At 46.2% G+C, this 17,941-nt stretch overlaps 1 protein-coding gene across 4 annotated transcripts in view; it reads left to right on the forward strand.

Moving 5' to 3' along the window:
• PNP (purine nucleoside phosphorylase) overlaps nt 1-17,051 on the forward strand; it is a 44,746-nt gene extending 27,695 nt beyond the window's left edge. For all 4 annotated transcript variants that reach the window (XM_076069563.1, XM_032960304.2, XM_032960305.2 and 1 more), the window contains 5 exons: nt 7,745-7,914; nt 8,788-8,891; nt 9,878-10,053; nt 10,614-10,804; nt 12,047-17,051. In XM_076069563.1, the coding sequence (XP_075925678.1) occupies nt 7,818-7,914; nt 8,788-8,891; nt 9,878-10,053; nt 10,614-10,804; nt 12,047-12,243 (765 nt within the window). In that variant the 5' untranslated portion in view covers nt 7,745-7,817 and the 3' untranslated portion in view covers nt 12,244-17,051. The remainder of the gene's footprint in view (nt 1-7,744; nt 7,915-8,787; nt 8,892-9,877; nt 10,054-10,613; nt 10,805-12,046) is intronic.
• Nucleotides 17,052-17,941: the final 890 nt, after the last annotated feature.

Here is a 17,941-nt window from a genome sequence, read left to right on the forward strand (position 1 = left end):
GATTGCGTAATTTTATGCGATCTAACCCAAAAAAAACATCTTATGGCTCTGGTCTGTACTCATGTGAGCAACACATTACATTGTTTAACAGCGATCCACATATTTTCTTTTCATGTAAGAAATGCAACAAACACGTAAAATCCATCATTTTATAAACAACCATTTTCCATAATTTATACACTATAATAACTTGACATCGATAGCCAAAACGGTGAATGTGCCGGAAGTCTGTCTGGCCAAGCGGACGAGGCACTAAAAGAGTTATGTAGCCTACAGTGCTGAAACATACTCCACATTTGAAGGGTACGATCTATTTAACAGTTGCTAAAAAATACATGGCAAAGAGTTAAGTTGGTTTGTCTAACGTCCGAAACGTCCCATTCATCTGGTGGTCATACTTCTGGAAGGGTCATGCACACAAGGCAGTTGGGTATTTATTGCCTGAAACACCTCTTGTTCTGTCCTGCAAGTCGCAAAAAACTCCGCAATGTCAATTGGGAGCAGGGGTCTCTCCGTCGCCCTGGCCTGGAGCTTGTTTGAAGACTCCAGGGGACAATGCGTTCACAATCTTCACATCTCATGACACATGTTTTTTCCCCCCCAAGTATAATGGTGGACAAAAAAAAATGCTATGCGTATTGTTCTTATAAGTTAGGGCATCGGGTTTCAACTTGCCTTTTTTTCTTACTATTTTACATCCTGTCTGAAAATATATCTTCATATTCACATTCAGGAAATAAAATCTACATAACAGGATAGACATGTTTTTATATGCTCCAAATATGTTATATATATGAGGATTGAGAGTTGAATATTTATATTGAAGTCTTATTTATTGATGGAAACAAATTTAACCTTTTCTTAATGGATATTAAATTACATTCTTTGTCATTTTAAAAAAATAGTATATATTTGTACTTTTTAAAACTCCATATCCCTTTGGAGACTCAATCTTGTTCACAATGTAGGAAATTTACAATTAATATTTTAATTAAAGCACTTTACGTTTAAAGTAAAAATTCAGAACTTTAACTGAATAACCCTGTGACTCACATTTCCCTGTTCTGACGTTGGGTGAACGTTGTTGTTCATGTGTTCCTTGCATAAATGTCATAGAATTATACCGTAGTAAAATAGTTATTTAGAATTTACCTTTTGTCATTCAGGTACTTTTTTTTTACTGAGTTCGAGCCGCAGAAGAGAGCATTTGTCAAATTCAACGGATTTGTTTCGTAGCTGTCTTACGGTACGCGGGCTCACCTTATATGGTCACTACAACCACGTACATTTATACAAATCTGCAAGAAGGCAATGAAGATAAACCGTGTCTAAATTCGCGACATATCTTTTTCCATGCTGTTCGTTCAGAGCAAGTACCTATGCTCTGTTGGAACAATTAACTTAAAATATACAAAAAACAGTGTCGTGGTGACCATGCATTTAAAAAGATAAAATCAGCCAGTTTGAGGGATGTTTGTGTGACATCAGTGGAATGGAACATGGCCATTCCCGTATGTCTCGTGACTTCGTATCATCAGCACGGCCTCAGCAGCCACGTGGCCTTGCCGCCTCTGGTGACGATACCGCTCACGTTCACCGTAACATCGGCCTGTGTTTACGTGCCGCCGTGCAAACACGCACGACTAAACTCTCGCAAACTTTGCGAGCGTCGCATCACGCTCGTGGTCACGGTGGTCCGGTCACATTCTTTTTGGCTGGCTGGAACCTAAAATGTCTGGTTATGAATAACATGCATAACCGTAGTGTGGCAGGGTGTGGCCTTGTCATGATACATGACCGAGAAATAACTGCCCCAACCCAGTGATCACAGCCTTTCCCCCCCAAACCAAAGCTGCCATATATGGATAAAGTATCCACCGGAAAACCCTACAAGTGACGAAACCCAACATGATGCTGAGACTTTACTTTGGATGTTGTGACCGGCATATACTAAAGTTATATCTACTAAACAAAATGTAATGTGCATCATATATCCTTAGCACACCTAATGAATAGAGCAAGAGCATACATCACTGTGATTCCGTGATGCTAGCTCTATTTAACAAAATACAGGTAATAAACGTTTACGTCATAATTTATAATTGGTGACGCACTACTGGATGAATGTCTATCCCAGGACTTGCTGGTCCTGGAGGTTTGTTTGACCAAACCTCACGACTCTGGTCAGTGCAGGTTAGTAGAGTTGACCGAGAACCAGTATTGATATTTATATCACTCACCACACAATTTGGCCATGGCTGGAAATTAATCTCGGGTCATTCGGGTCATAGCATGCGGTGTAGGGAACACACTGGTACCACTTCCCTTTTTATACCGTACGTTGAAGCTATACAGTACGTTTGTTTTGATTATGCTTGGTTCAGTAAAATGCTGAAACAACTCAGTGCCCAATTTACAAATACGAAGGAGGCATCACAGCAGCGATACAACACCCGCCCCAGCTCCTGACGCAATTTATGTGGCCCAACCACCTCAATGTAAAGTTATAGTTGATGCTCTACAGCAACGTCAGCCATATGAAGAAGTAATCAGTTAGACAAGACACTCTACAAATCACACTTATTGACGGCAACAATGTCCACATCGGATTGGGAACATGTAGACAATATGACTGCCTCTTCAGCTGCCACTATGTCGACCAAATGTAAGGACAACTTGATTTCCAAATTCAACCGCCTCTCCAACAAGAAATCGGACCCACACACTGAAAAGCTAGACGTTAACAAAGTCGTAATTAATCGCAGTAACAGTTCTATTTCTGATGGTCTGAAAACCGTTTTAGCTGAAGGACTAACCTTTGCAGTCACACCTAGATACATACCAGTTAATATTATTGCCCATGTCGACGTGGCACTCAAGGGCCTGAGTCACATCGCTGCAGACGTAGCAAGATCTGAAATCGCTGCAACCCTCAAAAACGCTAAGATGCCAGCTAGCAACATCAGCAAAGATGAGCACTTTGAATTATCTCAATTAAAAAAGTGGGATGACATTGTCATCCTCTCAGCCGACAAGGGCAATGCCACTGTCATCATGGACAAAATAGAATATAACAACAAAATTCAGGAACTACTCAATGATGGCAGCTATACAAAAATAAGAAGAGACCCCACCAACAGCCTCGTCACTAAAACCAACAAAATCATTTCTGATTCAACAGCATTAATTGATCAAACCAAACAGTTCTCGTTGAAACCTTCTGCGGCCAGGCCACCAAGATTATATGGCCTTCCAAAGATACATAAAGAAGATACACCCTTCATCCCATCGTCTCTACTATCAACTCCCCCACCTACAAACTGGCTCATTTTCTGTCTGAAATCCTGTGGCCTTTTACTGTAAAAACCACCTCTGCGGTACTAAACTCTACTCACCTGGTATCGACAATCAAGGGTATTTCCCTGTCCCCAGACGACCTGCTTGTCAGTTTTGATGTGGTTTCCTTATTCACCAAAGTTCCTGTACCTGACACCATCGCAATCATTGAAGACTTGGTTCATCAAGGACTGCATACTGATGTACCCCCCCTGGTGAGACACTGCTTAACCAACACATACTTCACCTGGAATGGAACTTTCTACAAACAAACTGAGGGCACCCCAATGGGCTTCCCCCTATCTCCGGTTGTGGCCAACGTTTTCATGGAAAAATTTGAGACTAACGCCATCCAGACTGCCACTCTACGCCCGACCTTATGGAAGAGGTATGTGGATGACACTTTTGTCATCTGGTCACATGGCCGGCCTGCTCTAGACCAATTCCTCGACCACATCAATTACATACACCCAGCCATCAGATTTACCATGGAAGTCGAAAAAGATGGCAAACTACCCTTTTTGGATGTCCTAATTAAAAGGAGACCTGATGGTTCAATGAGCCACTCTGTCTACAGGAAAGCTACCCATACGGATGCTTACTTATAACCGGATTCCCACCACCATCCATCCCAGAAGAATTCCCACATCAAGACTCTATACCATAGAGCCCAATGCATCTCCGACCAGGAACACATTGCCAGTGAACTCAAGCACGTGCACCAAGCTCTCAAGACTAATGGTTACTCCGACTACACAATCTGCAAAGCCATCACTCCAACCATGAAGAAGGATCCTCTTGAGGAGCCATTTAAAACCATCACCTTACCCAACATTGCGGGGGTCACAAAAAAGATCTCCAAAATCCTGAATAAACACAAGATCCAGGTCCGATTCAACACAGTACATAAAATCCGTGATCTGGTCCCGTCGGAAAAAGATGTGGTTCCAGATATACAGTACCCGGGCATCTACAAACTAAATTGCCTCTGTGGTAGCAGCTACATTGGCGAAACCAAACGACATATCTCGGACCGCATCCGTGAACATAAAGCAGACTTGAAACACGGTAGGACGAACACCTCAGCCGTGGCAGATCACTGTTATAATTCAGTGGGCTCACATGACATTGACTTCTCCAAGACGGAGGTTCTCTGCAAGCCATCCGGCTACCATGAGAGATTCGTTCATGAGGCCATCCACATATACAAACACAGAGACAATTTCAACCGAGAAGATGGATTCTGGCTTAGTAACCATTGGAAAGACGTTATAAACCATTTCGGTTCTTGATTGTATTTTACAGTGACTTTCAGACCGCAGTCCATTCGCTGGCACTGCCTCTTAGTACCTTTCACACGACGGTCAATGGTATGGTTTATAGCATGTTGTATAATAATAAATAGTATTACAGTGTAATGTTTAACATAATTCATTAGGCAATATATAGTATCGTAATTGTATAGTGAATATACAGCAGTGTGGTATACAGTAGGGTTGGTGGAATAATACATAGTGTAATATTACAAGTCTAATTTTATAGTCAAAGTATAGGGTAGTGTATAGTAACGCATTGTATAATTCAAGGGTGGGTTTGTCTATGGCAGTGTATATTACGGTGTATAGTCGTGTAATTTAGAAAAAAAGTTTAGTTGAAGGCATATCAATATAATGCATAATGTTAGAGCTTACATTGGGCTGTGTATACGATATTATGCAATGTAGTTTAGATTGGAAGGTATAATATTGTAATGTATAGTAGTCTAGTTTATAGCATAGTTGTAACGCAACACAGGACTGAGGAGCGCATCGTGGCTGTTTCTTTCTCTCCCCCCCCTCCTCCGTTCCAAGCATAGATGGACTCGTCCGTCTGAACAAAGCTCGTCGCTTTCCGTGGTGCTAACCTTGAAAAGAAAAAAGAAACCGCCACTTTTTCCGACATAGTTACATGCTAATTCCTCACACTAACATTATGCTATTCTCCCAGTTACATGCTAATTTCTGACTTTAACATCCTGCTAATCCAACACATTAACACAGCTACTTCAATGCTAAATTCTCCTGTTGATGTGTAAACTCCTTCGTCAAGGCGCTCTGCTCCTCCCACCCAGCTTAAAAGACGCTGCCAAGCTTGGCAGTGTTCACTGAAGTGCTGTCTTCCCGACAGTTCTGTTTCTTCACCTGAGGAAGGCTACTTGTGTTGTGGCCGAAACGACGTGAGAATTTTATTTTATTATGTTTAATTTTTATGATTTTATTTCCATTCTACGTGACTTTACCGAAAGAACCAAGAAGAAGTAATACATGTGTATTAAAAAGTCAACTACTCGGCCTGAACACATTGGGGCCGGAAGCAAGATGCGATCGCGGAGTGGCTGACCCCATGCAGCCACGCGGAGTTTGTCTGAGAAGGGAGAGTGATCACTGCGTCGCACTTCCCGTAGAGTTGGCATTCTCTCGTGACGAAGCCAAACCGTGCATCTCGTGACACCACGCCTGCCTGATGTGTGCTTCCGTGGAGCTGTAGACTCGCATGCGTGTGATATTCAGAATCCGGATATATGGGTAATTTGTGTGATTTCATGCATTGTATGGCCACCTTTTGCGGTATAGCTCTCTTATCCGTGTGGTCTTTGGTAATTTAATGTGGCTATTATGGTGAATTTTATCCCTTCTGAGTCGCTACTCCCAGGTTTGCCTTTTATACATTGAAAGATGGACACAGAAAAAAACGGGAGTTTTTGCAGGAAGATTTGGGTCTCGGATAATAGGAGTCACAGATTATAGGGGCACGGATAAGAATTTCGCTCTGCTGACATAAACACAACCACAATTGTCAAGCAAGGATGTGTCTGCCACAGCAAACACAAGCGATATGGACGTGAACTCATCACTATTTTACAAACAACAACGATTTAAAAGTCCATATTTCATGACTAAGTTTTAATATGAACAGTCTCAATTCAGTTTTGTGCGTGAAAGGAATGTGTGCATGCGTGCGTGCGTTTGTTTAAGGCTCCGGATGGGCAGTTCCACACATTGGGCCACTTCAGAGTAAACATTTTAATATCATTCTCATAACGTCACTTTGAAGGTGATTATCTGAAGCTTGGGAAATTGTGGGTTTATGGAAGCATTCCATGGTTTGTCACATACACAAAAGAACATACCATCGCCATCCCGGCTTGGGTAGGATGTTTGGTTGGTCTGGCCCTGGTATATACGTCGCGCACAGTGGTATATTACGACAATGTCTATCTTATCCAGATAGGTGGACAAATTACAGTCCTCACTGGCTGATATGCAGCGCTCAAGAGCCACTTGACGATTATTTCAATGACTACCTACATCTTTAAAGTGTCTGAGACGTACGCATGATATCGATGGAGCTGGTCGGGTGTCTCTTTGAGAGCTCGCACGTGCGTGGCCCTGTGTCCCGCACGCGAGTCCACATTCGGCCGTTTGGTCGGCCTTGCTCCGTGACCGTGAACCACACGTGGCGACGTGGGAGGTTGTGCCATTTGTGGTGAAGCCTCTAAGCACGCCGTGGCTGCATGAGTGTGCTGCCACTTTGCCTTCTTCCATAGCTCCGCACGTTTGGTAATTCACACCCCTCCCTCGATTCCAGGAATTAGTCACGATTCGAGAAAAAAAAAACACGGTTGGAATCCAGAATCTTATTTATTTTTGCGCGTTCGTAGTGCATGTCGAATCGGTCGTGACTCCGGGGTGTCGGTGAGCCAAGTGCATGCAGTATGTTCATGCTAATCAGAAGCAAAATAATTGTTCATTCACAATTAAACGTACCCATCGTAAGCCTGCACTGATATAACATTTGTTACATCTGTACTTCACGGGGAAAGAAGGGAAATGAGCTGGCGCGATGCAGCTGCCCTTTCTGTGTGGCACAGTTTAAGAGATAAACCGTGCAGTCACAATCCAGTGAAGAGTGGACATTCTTTGACACCCATCGCACTGTTGACTTTGCAACCGAAATTCCGGAGTAAACACTGAAACAAAGGATTGCATTTTAACCTTGTATTTGCCTTATTCTTATCTGTTAAATAATGCATGACAGGAAATGTGCTTATATTACATCTTATCAATGCACCACAGTCTTCAATCTTGATACAGTGATAAGAATGGTACTGGCTCAGCAGGAGAAGGCAGTCGCCATCTGTTTATATCTGCATGGGGATGGAGCGTTTCCCCCTCTCATGCGCATGGGTTCTCTCCCACGTGTAATAACGCTCATTAATTGGCTGCATACACCTTCAAATGAACACCCAATGCAGGACCCTCCTGAAAATGAGTCGCGCAACTCGGCGCGGCTTTCCTGGGCAAATTATTGCGCTTGGTCAAACCGTTGGTGTAGCTCCCCGCCGACCCGTGTTGTTGCTACTCGTCAGGTACCGCTATGAGGACTACAAGGTGACGGCCGACTGGTTGCTCTCGAAAACCAAACACCGGCCAAAGGTGGGGATGGTGCTGGGCTCGGGCCTGGGCGGTCTTGCAGACATGCTGGAGGACCAGCAGTCCTTCCCCTACTCCGACATCCCCAACTTCCCGCAAAGCACGGGTGCGTACGCGCACGCACGCACGCACAGGCGGGCGGGCGCATGCACGCACGCACGCACGCGGGATACAACGTGTGGCGTCCACGCCACGTGCGGTGCCCGTTGGGACTGTAGAGTGCGTTGTGTGTATCGTGTATGCCACATCGTCGTCGTCGTCATCGTTAGCGATGTTGGGTATTCACATCCCAATTGATTTGTGGATTGGCCACTTGCCCTCTGCAGGTAATGGGTGCAGCTCTGGGAGGAGTGGCACTTGAAGGCAGCCAGAATTGACGCCAACAATCGCCCAAGCTCTGTCGGTCGACATCATGAAGTTTGGCCAACAGTGGTATTGGCTGAACATAAAATCGAATCTGAAGCGTGGTCCAGCTCTCGTGAACAACATAAATAATAATAAACTCGTTTAAAAAAGTTTTTTTTTTTAAACAACGGGTTTTATTAACAACTTCGTTTAACTCAGGTCAAGAAGTACGTCAATGGCGCCTGAGACACGCGGCGCCTGCGTTTTGTGTGAGCCGATTCCACAGTTTAGGGACCGTGGCGTTTTTTGACCTACACAAATATATAAATGATAAGGCGACCATACAAAATGTAAATTGCTTTAAAGTAGCGAATTAATTGATTAATTGATGCCGATTTTGATGCAGGCATGCATTGTCACCGGATCTGAGTACGTGTGCAAAATGTGGAATTGATTGGACAACGGGAAGTGGACGAACTTTTGATTACAAGATTTGACCCAGACAAATAAAGAAATCCATCTCTTTGCGAGCACACGACTCCACCCCCCCCGCCCCCCGTGTGCGTGAGCTCCATCGACTCGGCGTTCCTGCGGGGCTCACCTCGTCACGCTATCTTTGTGTCTGCGGGTGCAGTGGAGGGGCACGTGGGACGCCTCGTGTTCGGCCAGCTCAGCGGGAAGACGTGCGTGTGCATGCAGGGGCGCTTCCACGCGTACGAGGGATATTCCATGAGCAAGGTGCCGCCCCCACCAGCTTCCGCTCTGCATCGTGCAGTCGGCTCGACCGATGATCTGGCACTCGCGAATCCACTCCGGTCACTCGTTCATTGGTGCTCAGTCGCCTCCTTATCACTCTTCTACAGCTGCTACTGCTATTAACATGGTTACTGTTTCCTGTGAACGTCGGTCGACCAGACATGGACTATTTTGTCTCATCCACCACAAATTGTTTATCCAGCACATTTCAGGTCACAACAGCTAACTGACTTACTCCCCCACTCTCGACTACTCTCACCCAGACAAAGATAAATATCCCCCATATAGCCTTTTAATAGACTTAGGGCAAGTACTGTTTGGGAGCACCGATGAAGGCCGGCACGGCACACGAGAGGGGGTGGGTGGCCAGCACCACGCCTGGCAGCCTTGGTCTCCCTAGTGGCGATGTTTACACACCGCACCAGGTACTCATTTTAGGCTGAGTCAACATCGGGGAGGCCCAGGCCAGTCCAGATAATCGTCAATATTGTTAACCGTGAGCAGGAATCGAACTCTGTTGGCCAGGTTCGTAGCACAGCTTGCTAACCGCTACACCACCGCTGCCCAAACGCAGTCACCCACACACTCAATAGCCCAATCATTTAGCCACCACATTGCAGGTCACAAACACTTCTCCTTCTGCTTCATTCCCCACACTGCATAATTACCTTGCTCAAGTCAAGAATCGTGTTATCTCTTTATCGATTACAACTTTAGTGGCCACTTGACCTTTCCGGCCTTTGGACCTGTGTTCTGCAACTGTGTGGCTGACATAATAAAACAGACAACCTGGCAGTCATAACACGTACAGAAGGGTCATATGGAGATTAGTTGTCACTTTGCTGTTCCGCCTTCTCCTGGCGAGTTACCCACCCTCGCTGCTTCCACAAGTGCTGGATCACAGGTTACATGCGTAGCCGCCACCAGACACGTCACAGGCTACGAGCACTCGCTCCGTCTCTCTGCAGGTGACGTTCCCCATACGCGTGTTCAAGCTGCTCGGCGTGGACACCATGGTCGTCACCAACGCGGCCGGTGGCCTCAACAAGCAATATAAAGTGGGCGACATCATGATCATTCGCGACCACATCAACCTGCCGGGCCTGGCCGGCAACAACCCCCTGCTGGGACCCAACATCGAGAAGTAAGAGCCAGGAAAACATCCCATCGCATCCTGTCACAACTTCCAACATCACCAATCACCCACTAACGTCCCGTAACATCCACTAACGTCCCATAGCATCCACTAACGTCCCTTAGCATCCCCACTCCTGCCCCATGGGAGAACTGAAGAGTGGGCAGGTTACCAGGTTGATACAATCTGCAGTGATTGCTTCAGCCCATCATCTTTACATGGTCATTACATTAAGTACCAACGTGTGGGAGGATATGAACAGTAGTTGGGGAGAGAGACCGTCTCTTGCCATGGCAGTGTGGAATTTCCTTCGCTGGCCCAGGACTGCAAACGGAGAGCCATCCAATGCTTATTTAAGTCCGGGGAGCCAAATGCCCTGTAGTGAGCAAGCCAACAAACGCCGTCCACCAGACGTCAAGTGACGTTTCTTACGATGCCAGGTCACGTGACGCCAGGTCACGATGCCAGGTCACCGCGGGGGTGACCGTGCAGGGATCAGCGCAGCGGGAGTACAGTTGCGGGCTGGATATCAGGCCGGGCGACACTCACGATCGCTCGCGTCCCGACAGGTTTGGGCCTCGGTTCCCGAGCGTCTCCGATGCGTACGACCGCTCGTTGTGCGCGCTGGCGAAGAAGGTGGGTACCACGCTGGGCTTCGGCGAGTTCCTGCGCGAGGGCGTCTACGTGATGAATACCGGCCCGGCCTTCGAGTCCATCGCCGAGTGCCGCATGATGGTCATCCTGGGCGCCGACGCCGTGGGTAAGGCGGTCGTCGCCACATGTGTCCGTTGCTTGGGCCTCTGTGTATGTACGTGTTGCATTTTTAGCTTCTTTCGAAGCGTACGTAGCCAACCGTGCCAATTGGAGGTGCCATGAGCGCGCTCGTCGCTCGCGTGGCTGCTGCGCTGACATTGTGAATACCTCAAAAGCAAACATGACAAAAGAGACCCTGGCAAATCATTGGAGGTGGGGTTGATAAAAGGGTCAATGGGAGTGATAGGTGCTGGTTGGATAGTTGGTTTGGGCTCGTACTCAGTTGGCTGGTGAGCTTTGCCGCAACCGGTTGCCCGCCCCTCCCCATTGCATCGAATAACTGGTTCAGTTTTTGGCCGCTTTTGGTTATCGTTAAAAGCGCCATCTGGAAACTCTCTACCGCCACCTGCTGACGAGCGTGCGAAACGCATTCGTCCTCTGCACACAAGCGGCACTTGCCCTTAAGTGCTCGTTAGCTGCTGTAGCTGTTAGCGAGCACCCACCATTAACACACAAACATTCACAAAGACAAAGATCCCCTCTATAGCCTTTAAAACAGACTGTTTGGGCAAGTGCTGTTAGCGAGCACCTATGAAGGGTGGCATGGCACACGATGGGGTGGGTGGCGAGCACCATGTCCGACCTGTGACCCCCCAGTGGCTATGTTTACACAACTGCACCAGGTACTTATTTAAGGCAGAATCTACCTAGGGCTGATCCAGGACCGGTTCAGTTAATCGTCACTGTTGTTAGCCATGAGGGGGAATCGAACTCGGGACGCCGGGTTCGTAGCGCAGCGCACTAACCGCTACACTCCTACTCCCCCCACACACACGCACTCCCCCCACACACACGCACTCCCCCCACACACACGCACTCCCCCCACACACACGCACTCCCCCTCCCTGTATTGGTTGCGTAGCTGGCTCCACTGCTCACAAGGAAGTTGACTACCGCTGCAGATTTTACGCCGGTCTTCATCCTTCGTATGGCTAATCAAGGGCAATTCTTAAGAGATTCCGTTGTGGGTGATTCGCCCATTCGATTGCTTTGTCCAAGAGTTGGTGAATTGTGGACACCATCCACCCTCCGCCGTCACGTGCACGCTTGGGGTAGTGCATGGTTGCACGCGTAGCCGCTGTCGCACACAGGAGAGCGTCTTTGATCTTCCACTTGCGAGTCAGGTGTCCGCCGTGTCTCCCGTGGTCTGTGTTGACGCTGGTGTGCGCGCGCGCGTGCGTGCGTGCAGGCATGAGCACGGTGCCAGAGGTGCTGATCGCGAAGCACTGTGGCCTCCGCGTGCTCGGCATCTCGCTCATCACCAACGAAGCCATCTTGGACTACGAGACCGAGAAGACGGCCAACCACGCCGAGGTGCTGGAGACGGGCCGCATGCGCGCTGCCGCACTGCAGAAGCTCGTCGCCGAGGTGCTGAGCAACGTGTAGCATCAGGAGCCCGGCTGGTGACTGAGCTCCTGTTGTCTGCGGCGATGCGGGGGGGGGGGATGAGTGTCACGGATCCTATTGTCCGCAAATTTTATGTTCTGTAAATAATGGCACGTAAATGTGGGTGACGATGGGGCCGCCAATAATAGGAGTTCTCATGGACCCTATGGATGACAGAAGTCGTGGGTGAGAGGAATCCTACTTAAGTAAACAAGTTTGTTGATATTTCAACAAAAATATTTGGATTGACCACTTAACAAGCGATACATGTGATGAAGTACAATGCCTAGTCACCGAGTCTAAAATTGCACGAGCACTTTTTACAAAATTGCAGGTAAACTTCCAATGGAAATTTTGATTTAAAAAAATCACTGCTGAGTACGTGATGTAAGCCAGCACAACGTGTACACTCCCAGAGAATGGTTAAATTACCGAATGTGTGCAGCATACCCCTGGCTCCAGGGGTGAAAACCCCTCAGTGCGAGGCTCCAATCAACCTGGGTGGCACAGGGTGTCAGTGCGGTGGCAGCACTCGTCGCGCCTCACAGCAACAAGGGCGGCCCGAGTTTAATTCCCAACTCGGCCGTCTGTCTGTGTTGGCGTTTGTTCTCCCCCTGTTCTGCATGGGTCTCCTCCGGGTTCTGCAGTTTCTTTCATGACCGAAGCCCACACGCGATGTAACTGGCATTGGCCAACATCCCCAGTGCTGATATATGCCCTCGAAATGACTCATTCGGAATGGAAACACAGCATCAACATCGCTCCTTTCGTGAGAAACTTGGCCAAGGCCCTTCTGAAGAAGTGTCTTGAGCCTCGGCGACGCTTTCCTGGGTGAACAGGCATCATTATAATTGGAAAAAATCATTCCACGCCGCATGAGTGTGGCATCTCCAGTGCACACTTCCAGTAGTGTGACAGCCCACGTGACGTTTCTTGTTGTGTTGCTTCTGATGAGCATGTCGCCATGATCGGCGTCGTGCGGTAAACGTTGGGTGAAAGTTGTTACAGAACAAAAAACAAAAAACTTGATGTTAACATTTCAAAAGGGTTGCAACAGCTATCGTTAGTGCTGTCATGAAATTCTGTAGGGTTGTGTAGTCAAAGTGAATGTAATATGTAACTAATCTCTGACCACAAACTATATATATATTTTAAAATGCTTCAACGTATGTAGTAGTGAATGAATATGTACAGCTTCTGAATATTAGAAACACCACAAAACGCTGTATTTTGACAACTTATATACGGCCTGAATTACTAAATGGGGACACAGGGGAAAACACCAGGGGGTCAATGCAAGAAAGAGATTAAATGTTCCCGAAGTAGACGGAAGCCATAGGTTAGGGCTGGAGAGTGGTGAATGGCTGGAGAGCTGTAAATGGCTGGATATTGGAAATCACCTTTCCGCATTATTTGGCCTAAAACATCCAAGAATTGCAAGATGTGATTGACCATTTGAATTTAGTTGCATGGACTGCAAAGATGCGGTGCCAGTTTTTGCTTGTGGGCTTAAGGTCCCCAGCATCTCATGAGACATGCATCTTATGGGGTGTACACAAATACATGATTGACATTTTATGAATATTCATGGGAATTATTAACGTAGGCTAATGGAGTGCACAAGACTGTACAAAAAAAGATGGGACATGAGACACAGGATACAAACAACATGAAAATAATTGATTCTTGGATCGCAAGCCTGAATCATTCCCATTCTATTGAACGGTGGGAGGGAAGGTGGAGGGTTTTTTACGGCCTCAATATTCGTGTCGTCAACCCACCTCGAGTAGTCACTCGGGTACGTGACATTTGGAACCAGTTTTAACTTGCATTGAAACCCAATTAGAACACGTTTCTTGCTTTTTATTCGCACCAGCGCTGTGATTGTGAGCAACTCTTGATACTTTAAGGTGGGAAAAAGTTTTAAGTCCGAAGAAAACGTGTCCTAAAAATAGGTTTGGACGACCTTTATTGGTTGAGAAATGAATTGTTTATTTTTTTAATGGTAAAGTTATTGATGCCACGACTACGAGAGGCTGGGTCGGTAACACCTGTGCGGAGTGCTCTCGGATCCCGGCTGCGTTGTTGTTGTTGTCCGGCAAGGCGTCTTGACGTTTCGCTTCACATGCCGGGAGCAGCCGCTCCCTCTTCTTCTTCTTCACACGAAGCCAGGGAGCTAGCGTCACGCCGGACGTGTGTGGTAACAACCAGTAAACGCATCCGGAGAGCTGTCCAGCACCACCGTGAACACCTACGCAGTGGGGTTAATGACATTTCCGCAATCCCTCAACTGGACCCCCGGCCACGAGCCGACTCCACCCGGGTGATCTCAGGGGCTTTGACTGGGTCTTGTGCGTGGGCTCTTTCACCAAACGCTGCGGGTGTTTATATACACATTGCCATGGAGAAAGACGCTCTACCATGTAAAGACCTGACCTGACCTGCTGGATAAACAACACCATTGGATGCAGTCTTTCCTGTGACATTATAATTTCCTCAGAATGGTCACTATCCGCTGCTGTGTTCAAACTGTACAATAGCAAAGGGATATTTAAGTCAAACTTTGAGCCAAGGGTCTATTAAAATGAGTTTCAGGATACTACAAAGACCTATTAGTTTAAACGTGGTTTTTAAATCTCTCGGCCTTACACGGCCGAGCCATTTGGCATTCCCCTCAACCACTCCTTGGTGGGTCGATCACGAACAGCGGGGCTTCAAAACTTCCTCTAGAAATGCCCAGTTGTGCTTGAATTTAAAGCGGTTGTATTTCCCACGGTAAATATTTCATTTCGGTTGCGGGGATTAGTACGATAGATTTTCTAAAATAGAACAATATTGATAGAATTACATTGCTTGGAAATCACTATTACATGTAAGGCAAACAGTTGGATCCCTGACAGTAACACTTAATTTTTGTCGAGATATTGAGAAAATCTAAGCTGCGTCTGTCACTGCTGCTACGGTTAGCATCTTTAAGTTGGATCTCAAATATCACATTCTCGACTTATTTCCTGATAACCTTTCTGACATGAATTTGTTCATGAAGAAATTAATACTCGCATGTTAGCATTTTGAGAGGACCATTTTCAAGGCGATTTATTTATAATTTCAAAACATCCTGCAATAATTTTGTACAAGGCATGATCTCACCTCTGGATGTTTATTGTTGCCATGGGTAACCTGTCAAGGAAACTGTGCTGCAGTGACCAGAATAACTACACCCTTTTATAGCCATTCTGTATAAACACACGGAGAAAAAATAAATTGAAGGACATTTAAATGCGCCAAATGCTGTTTACTTGTGACAAGAAATGTGGCTGATAGTCAAGGAAGCTAAACTCATTCTAGATTTGAAGTTTTCGTGACTGCAAGGATCCATAATCTTTGGTTCTTTTGGTAAAGTCACGTAGGTAAAAATAAAATAAAACAAAAATGAAAACAACTAAATTAAATCACAACGTTTCGGGTGCAACACAAGCGCCCGTCACTGCAGATTTCTTGCCCAGTTCAGCAGTTGATTCTAACTGTTGTGTCCCACTTGGTGACGGGCGCTTGTGTTGTGCCCAAAACGTCGTGATTTAATTTAGTGACTTTACTGAAAGAACTTAACATTATGCTAAACTCAGCTTGTCTTTCAGAGCTGAAGCATCCCATACCCTGTATAATACATCGGTGGTGGACAAACCGATTGCAAGGGAAGTACAGATTGGCTGTTGGCGTTTTATTTCTGAGTGCAGTATCATTGGCCACATTAATTCACGACGGTCGATCATCCAGGTGAGAGTTAATTCATTTTTAATGTTTTACGGAACATAACACCGGAATATAAAATATGATTAGTGTGGTTAAAGTACTCAAAGTTATTCTATCGATATGAATGCTGTCAATGTACCATTCCCAAAGTGTTTTGGCCACCTTCCATTCCATGTGGAGGTTCTGTTTGCTCGTTGTAACATTCAAATCATCAAAACGTCTTAAGACCATGAACCAAATGCACTTTGTGTTTTTTCCGTTAATTCGTTTAATGTTAAGTGGTAGTGTTTAGTTTTAAGATGTCTCTTTTATTGTCTTAATTTTATCGATGTTATATTGTGGGATCGTAAGAGATGGTGGAGGGTTGAGGGGAGGCATTCATTCAGCAGTAGCTTGACCAAGATTGATGATTAATATTGATGTCAAATTACATCTTAAGTTTATTTTAGAATCGTTCTATTATTAACATTATTGTTTAGAAACGTAGTACAGCATGATTGGAGAAGTATATCATTTGGTTCTGCTTACTTATCTAACCTCGACACTTGTGTGAGACGCGAGAGTGTTACTCGCGCACCAACTTGGCTCCATTGCGGTGAAGGGAGGGTGCAGTCTTTCGGTCCTAAATCCCTAAAAGTAACCTTTGAATAACCCGTGAAATATTCAGGCATCAATTGCATCGGACGCTTCGAAGCCAGTGGTTCCCAACCAAATCTTTGCGGAGCACCATGCACCAACACACATTTTTTTTCTAAATTAAAAATTGCAGCATCCGTGACCGCGTCACCGAGACCACTTCCCGTTGGCCTTGCGGACCACAGCTGGGGGAAGCGGTGATCTCAACACAGTGAGGACATCGCTGAATGCACCCTCCTTGGCTTCAAGTGGAGCCACGTGGAAAGTCGACGGTAGCTCCAGAAAGTTCATCCAAGCTGCCGTACTGTGTTGGTTATGCTCCAGTTGTGTCTCGTATTGCACACCGTTTGTGTTTAAACCAAAGTTATCTCCCTCTGCATTTTGTCGTTATAAAGTCCAATTAAAGTGACTAAAATGCTTGTTGAAATGTTTTGTTATATTTTTTTACGTTGTGAGTGGAATTCGCCATATTGCTAGATGTTGAGGGCAGGTACACTTCTTTACTATCTGCACCCATGCTGCTCTGTCAACTCCCGATACCGCGAGCCTTCTGCTTCAGACCATTGGTGGCACATGCCGGCTTTCACCAGTCGCACATTGTTAAATGTGTCTAAGGGAACTTGGATTTTTATAAAAGTGTAAGGTTATTAAAACATCATTTCAAGAAGTGGGCCCGGTGGCTCAAGAGGTACGCATGCTGAGCTGGCACTGCTGAGATCCGAGGTTCTTCTCTGGGCAGCTGCTTGCGATTGATTCGGGTGGAAGGGTTGACACAGTGGTAACGCTCGTTGTGCCTCATGGCAAGAAGCACCTGGGTTCAATTCCCGCCTCGGGCGCCTTTCTGAGTTGAGTTTTTTATGTCCTCCCCCTGTTCTGAATGGGTTTCCTCTGGGGTTTCCAGTTTCCTCCCATAGCTAAAAAAAAACACAGCGTAACTGGTAGGCCTCAAGACGTTTTTTTGCAGTAGGTGCTGATGTTGCTGTGTGTAATCCCAATTGAGTAATTTGCATGTAATGTTTCAGCATTATGATGTTTTGACTAATAAAGTTGCATTGTATGTCTATGATCGTCATCTATGGGAGGAAACCAGAGAACACAGAGCACATCCAATGCAAGACAGGGAGAACCTACACACTCCTCAGAGGTAGGCGCCCGAGTTGGGAATCGAACCCGGTGGAAACTGCAACATGTTTCCAAAATGGGGTTTCGAGACTGCATGGCTGCATTGTGAAAATCGTGTGAGGGCAAGGTCCTGGGAAACCGGGGATGGAATATTCTGCAGCGGGTAGCTATGATGGAGATGTTGTAC

The sequence above is a fragment of the Petromyzon marinus genome, chromosome 25 (genome assembly GCF_048934315.1).
Source record: "Petromyzon marinus isolate PM22_M1 ecotype Great Lakes invasive population chromosome 25, UKy_Petmar_22M1.pri1.0, whole genome shotgun sequence".
Classification (NCBI taxonomy): Eukaryota; Metazoa; Chordata; class Hyperoartia; order Petromyzontiformes; family Petromyzontidae; genus Petromyzon; species Petromyzon marinus.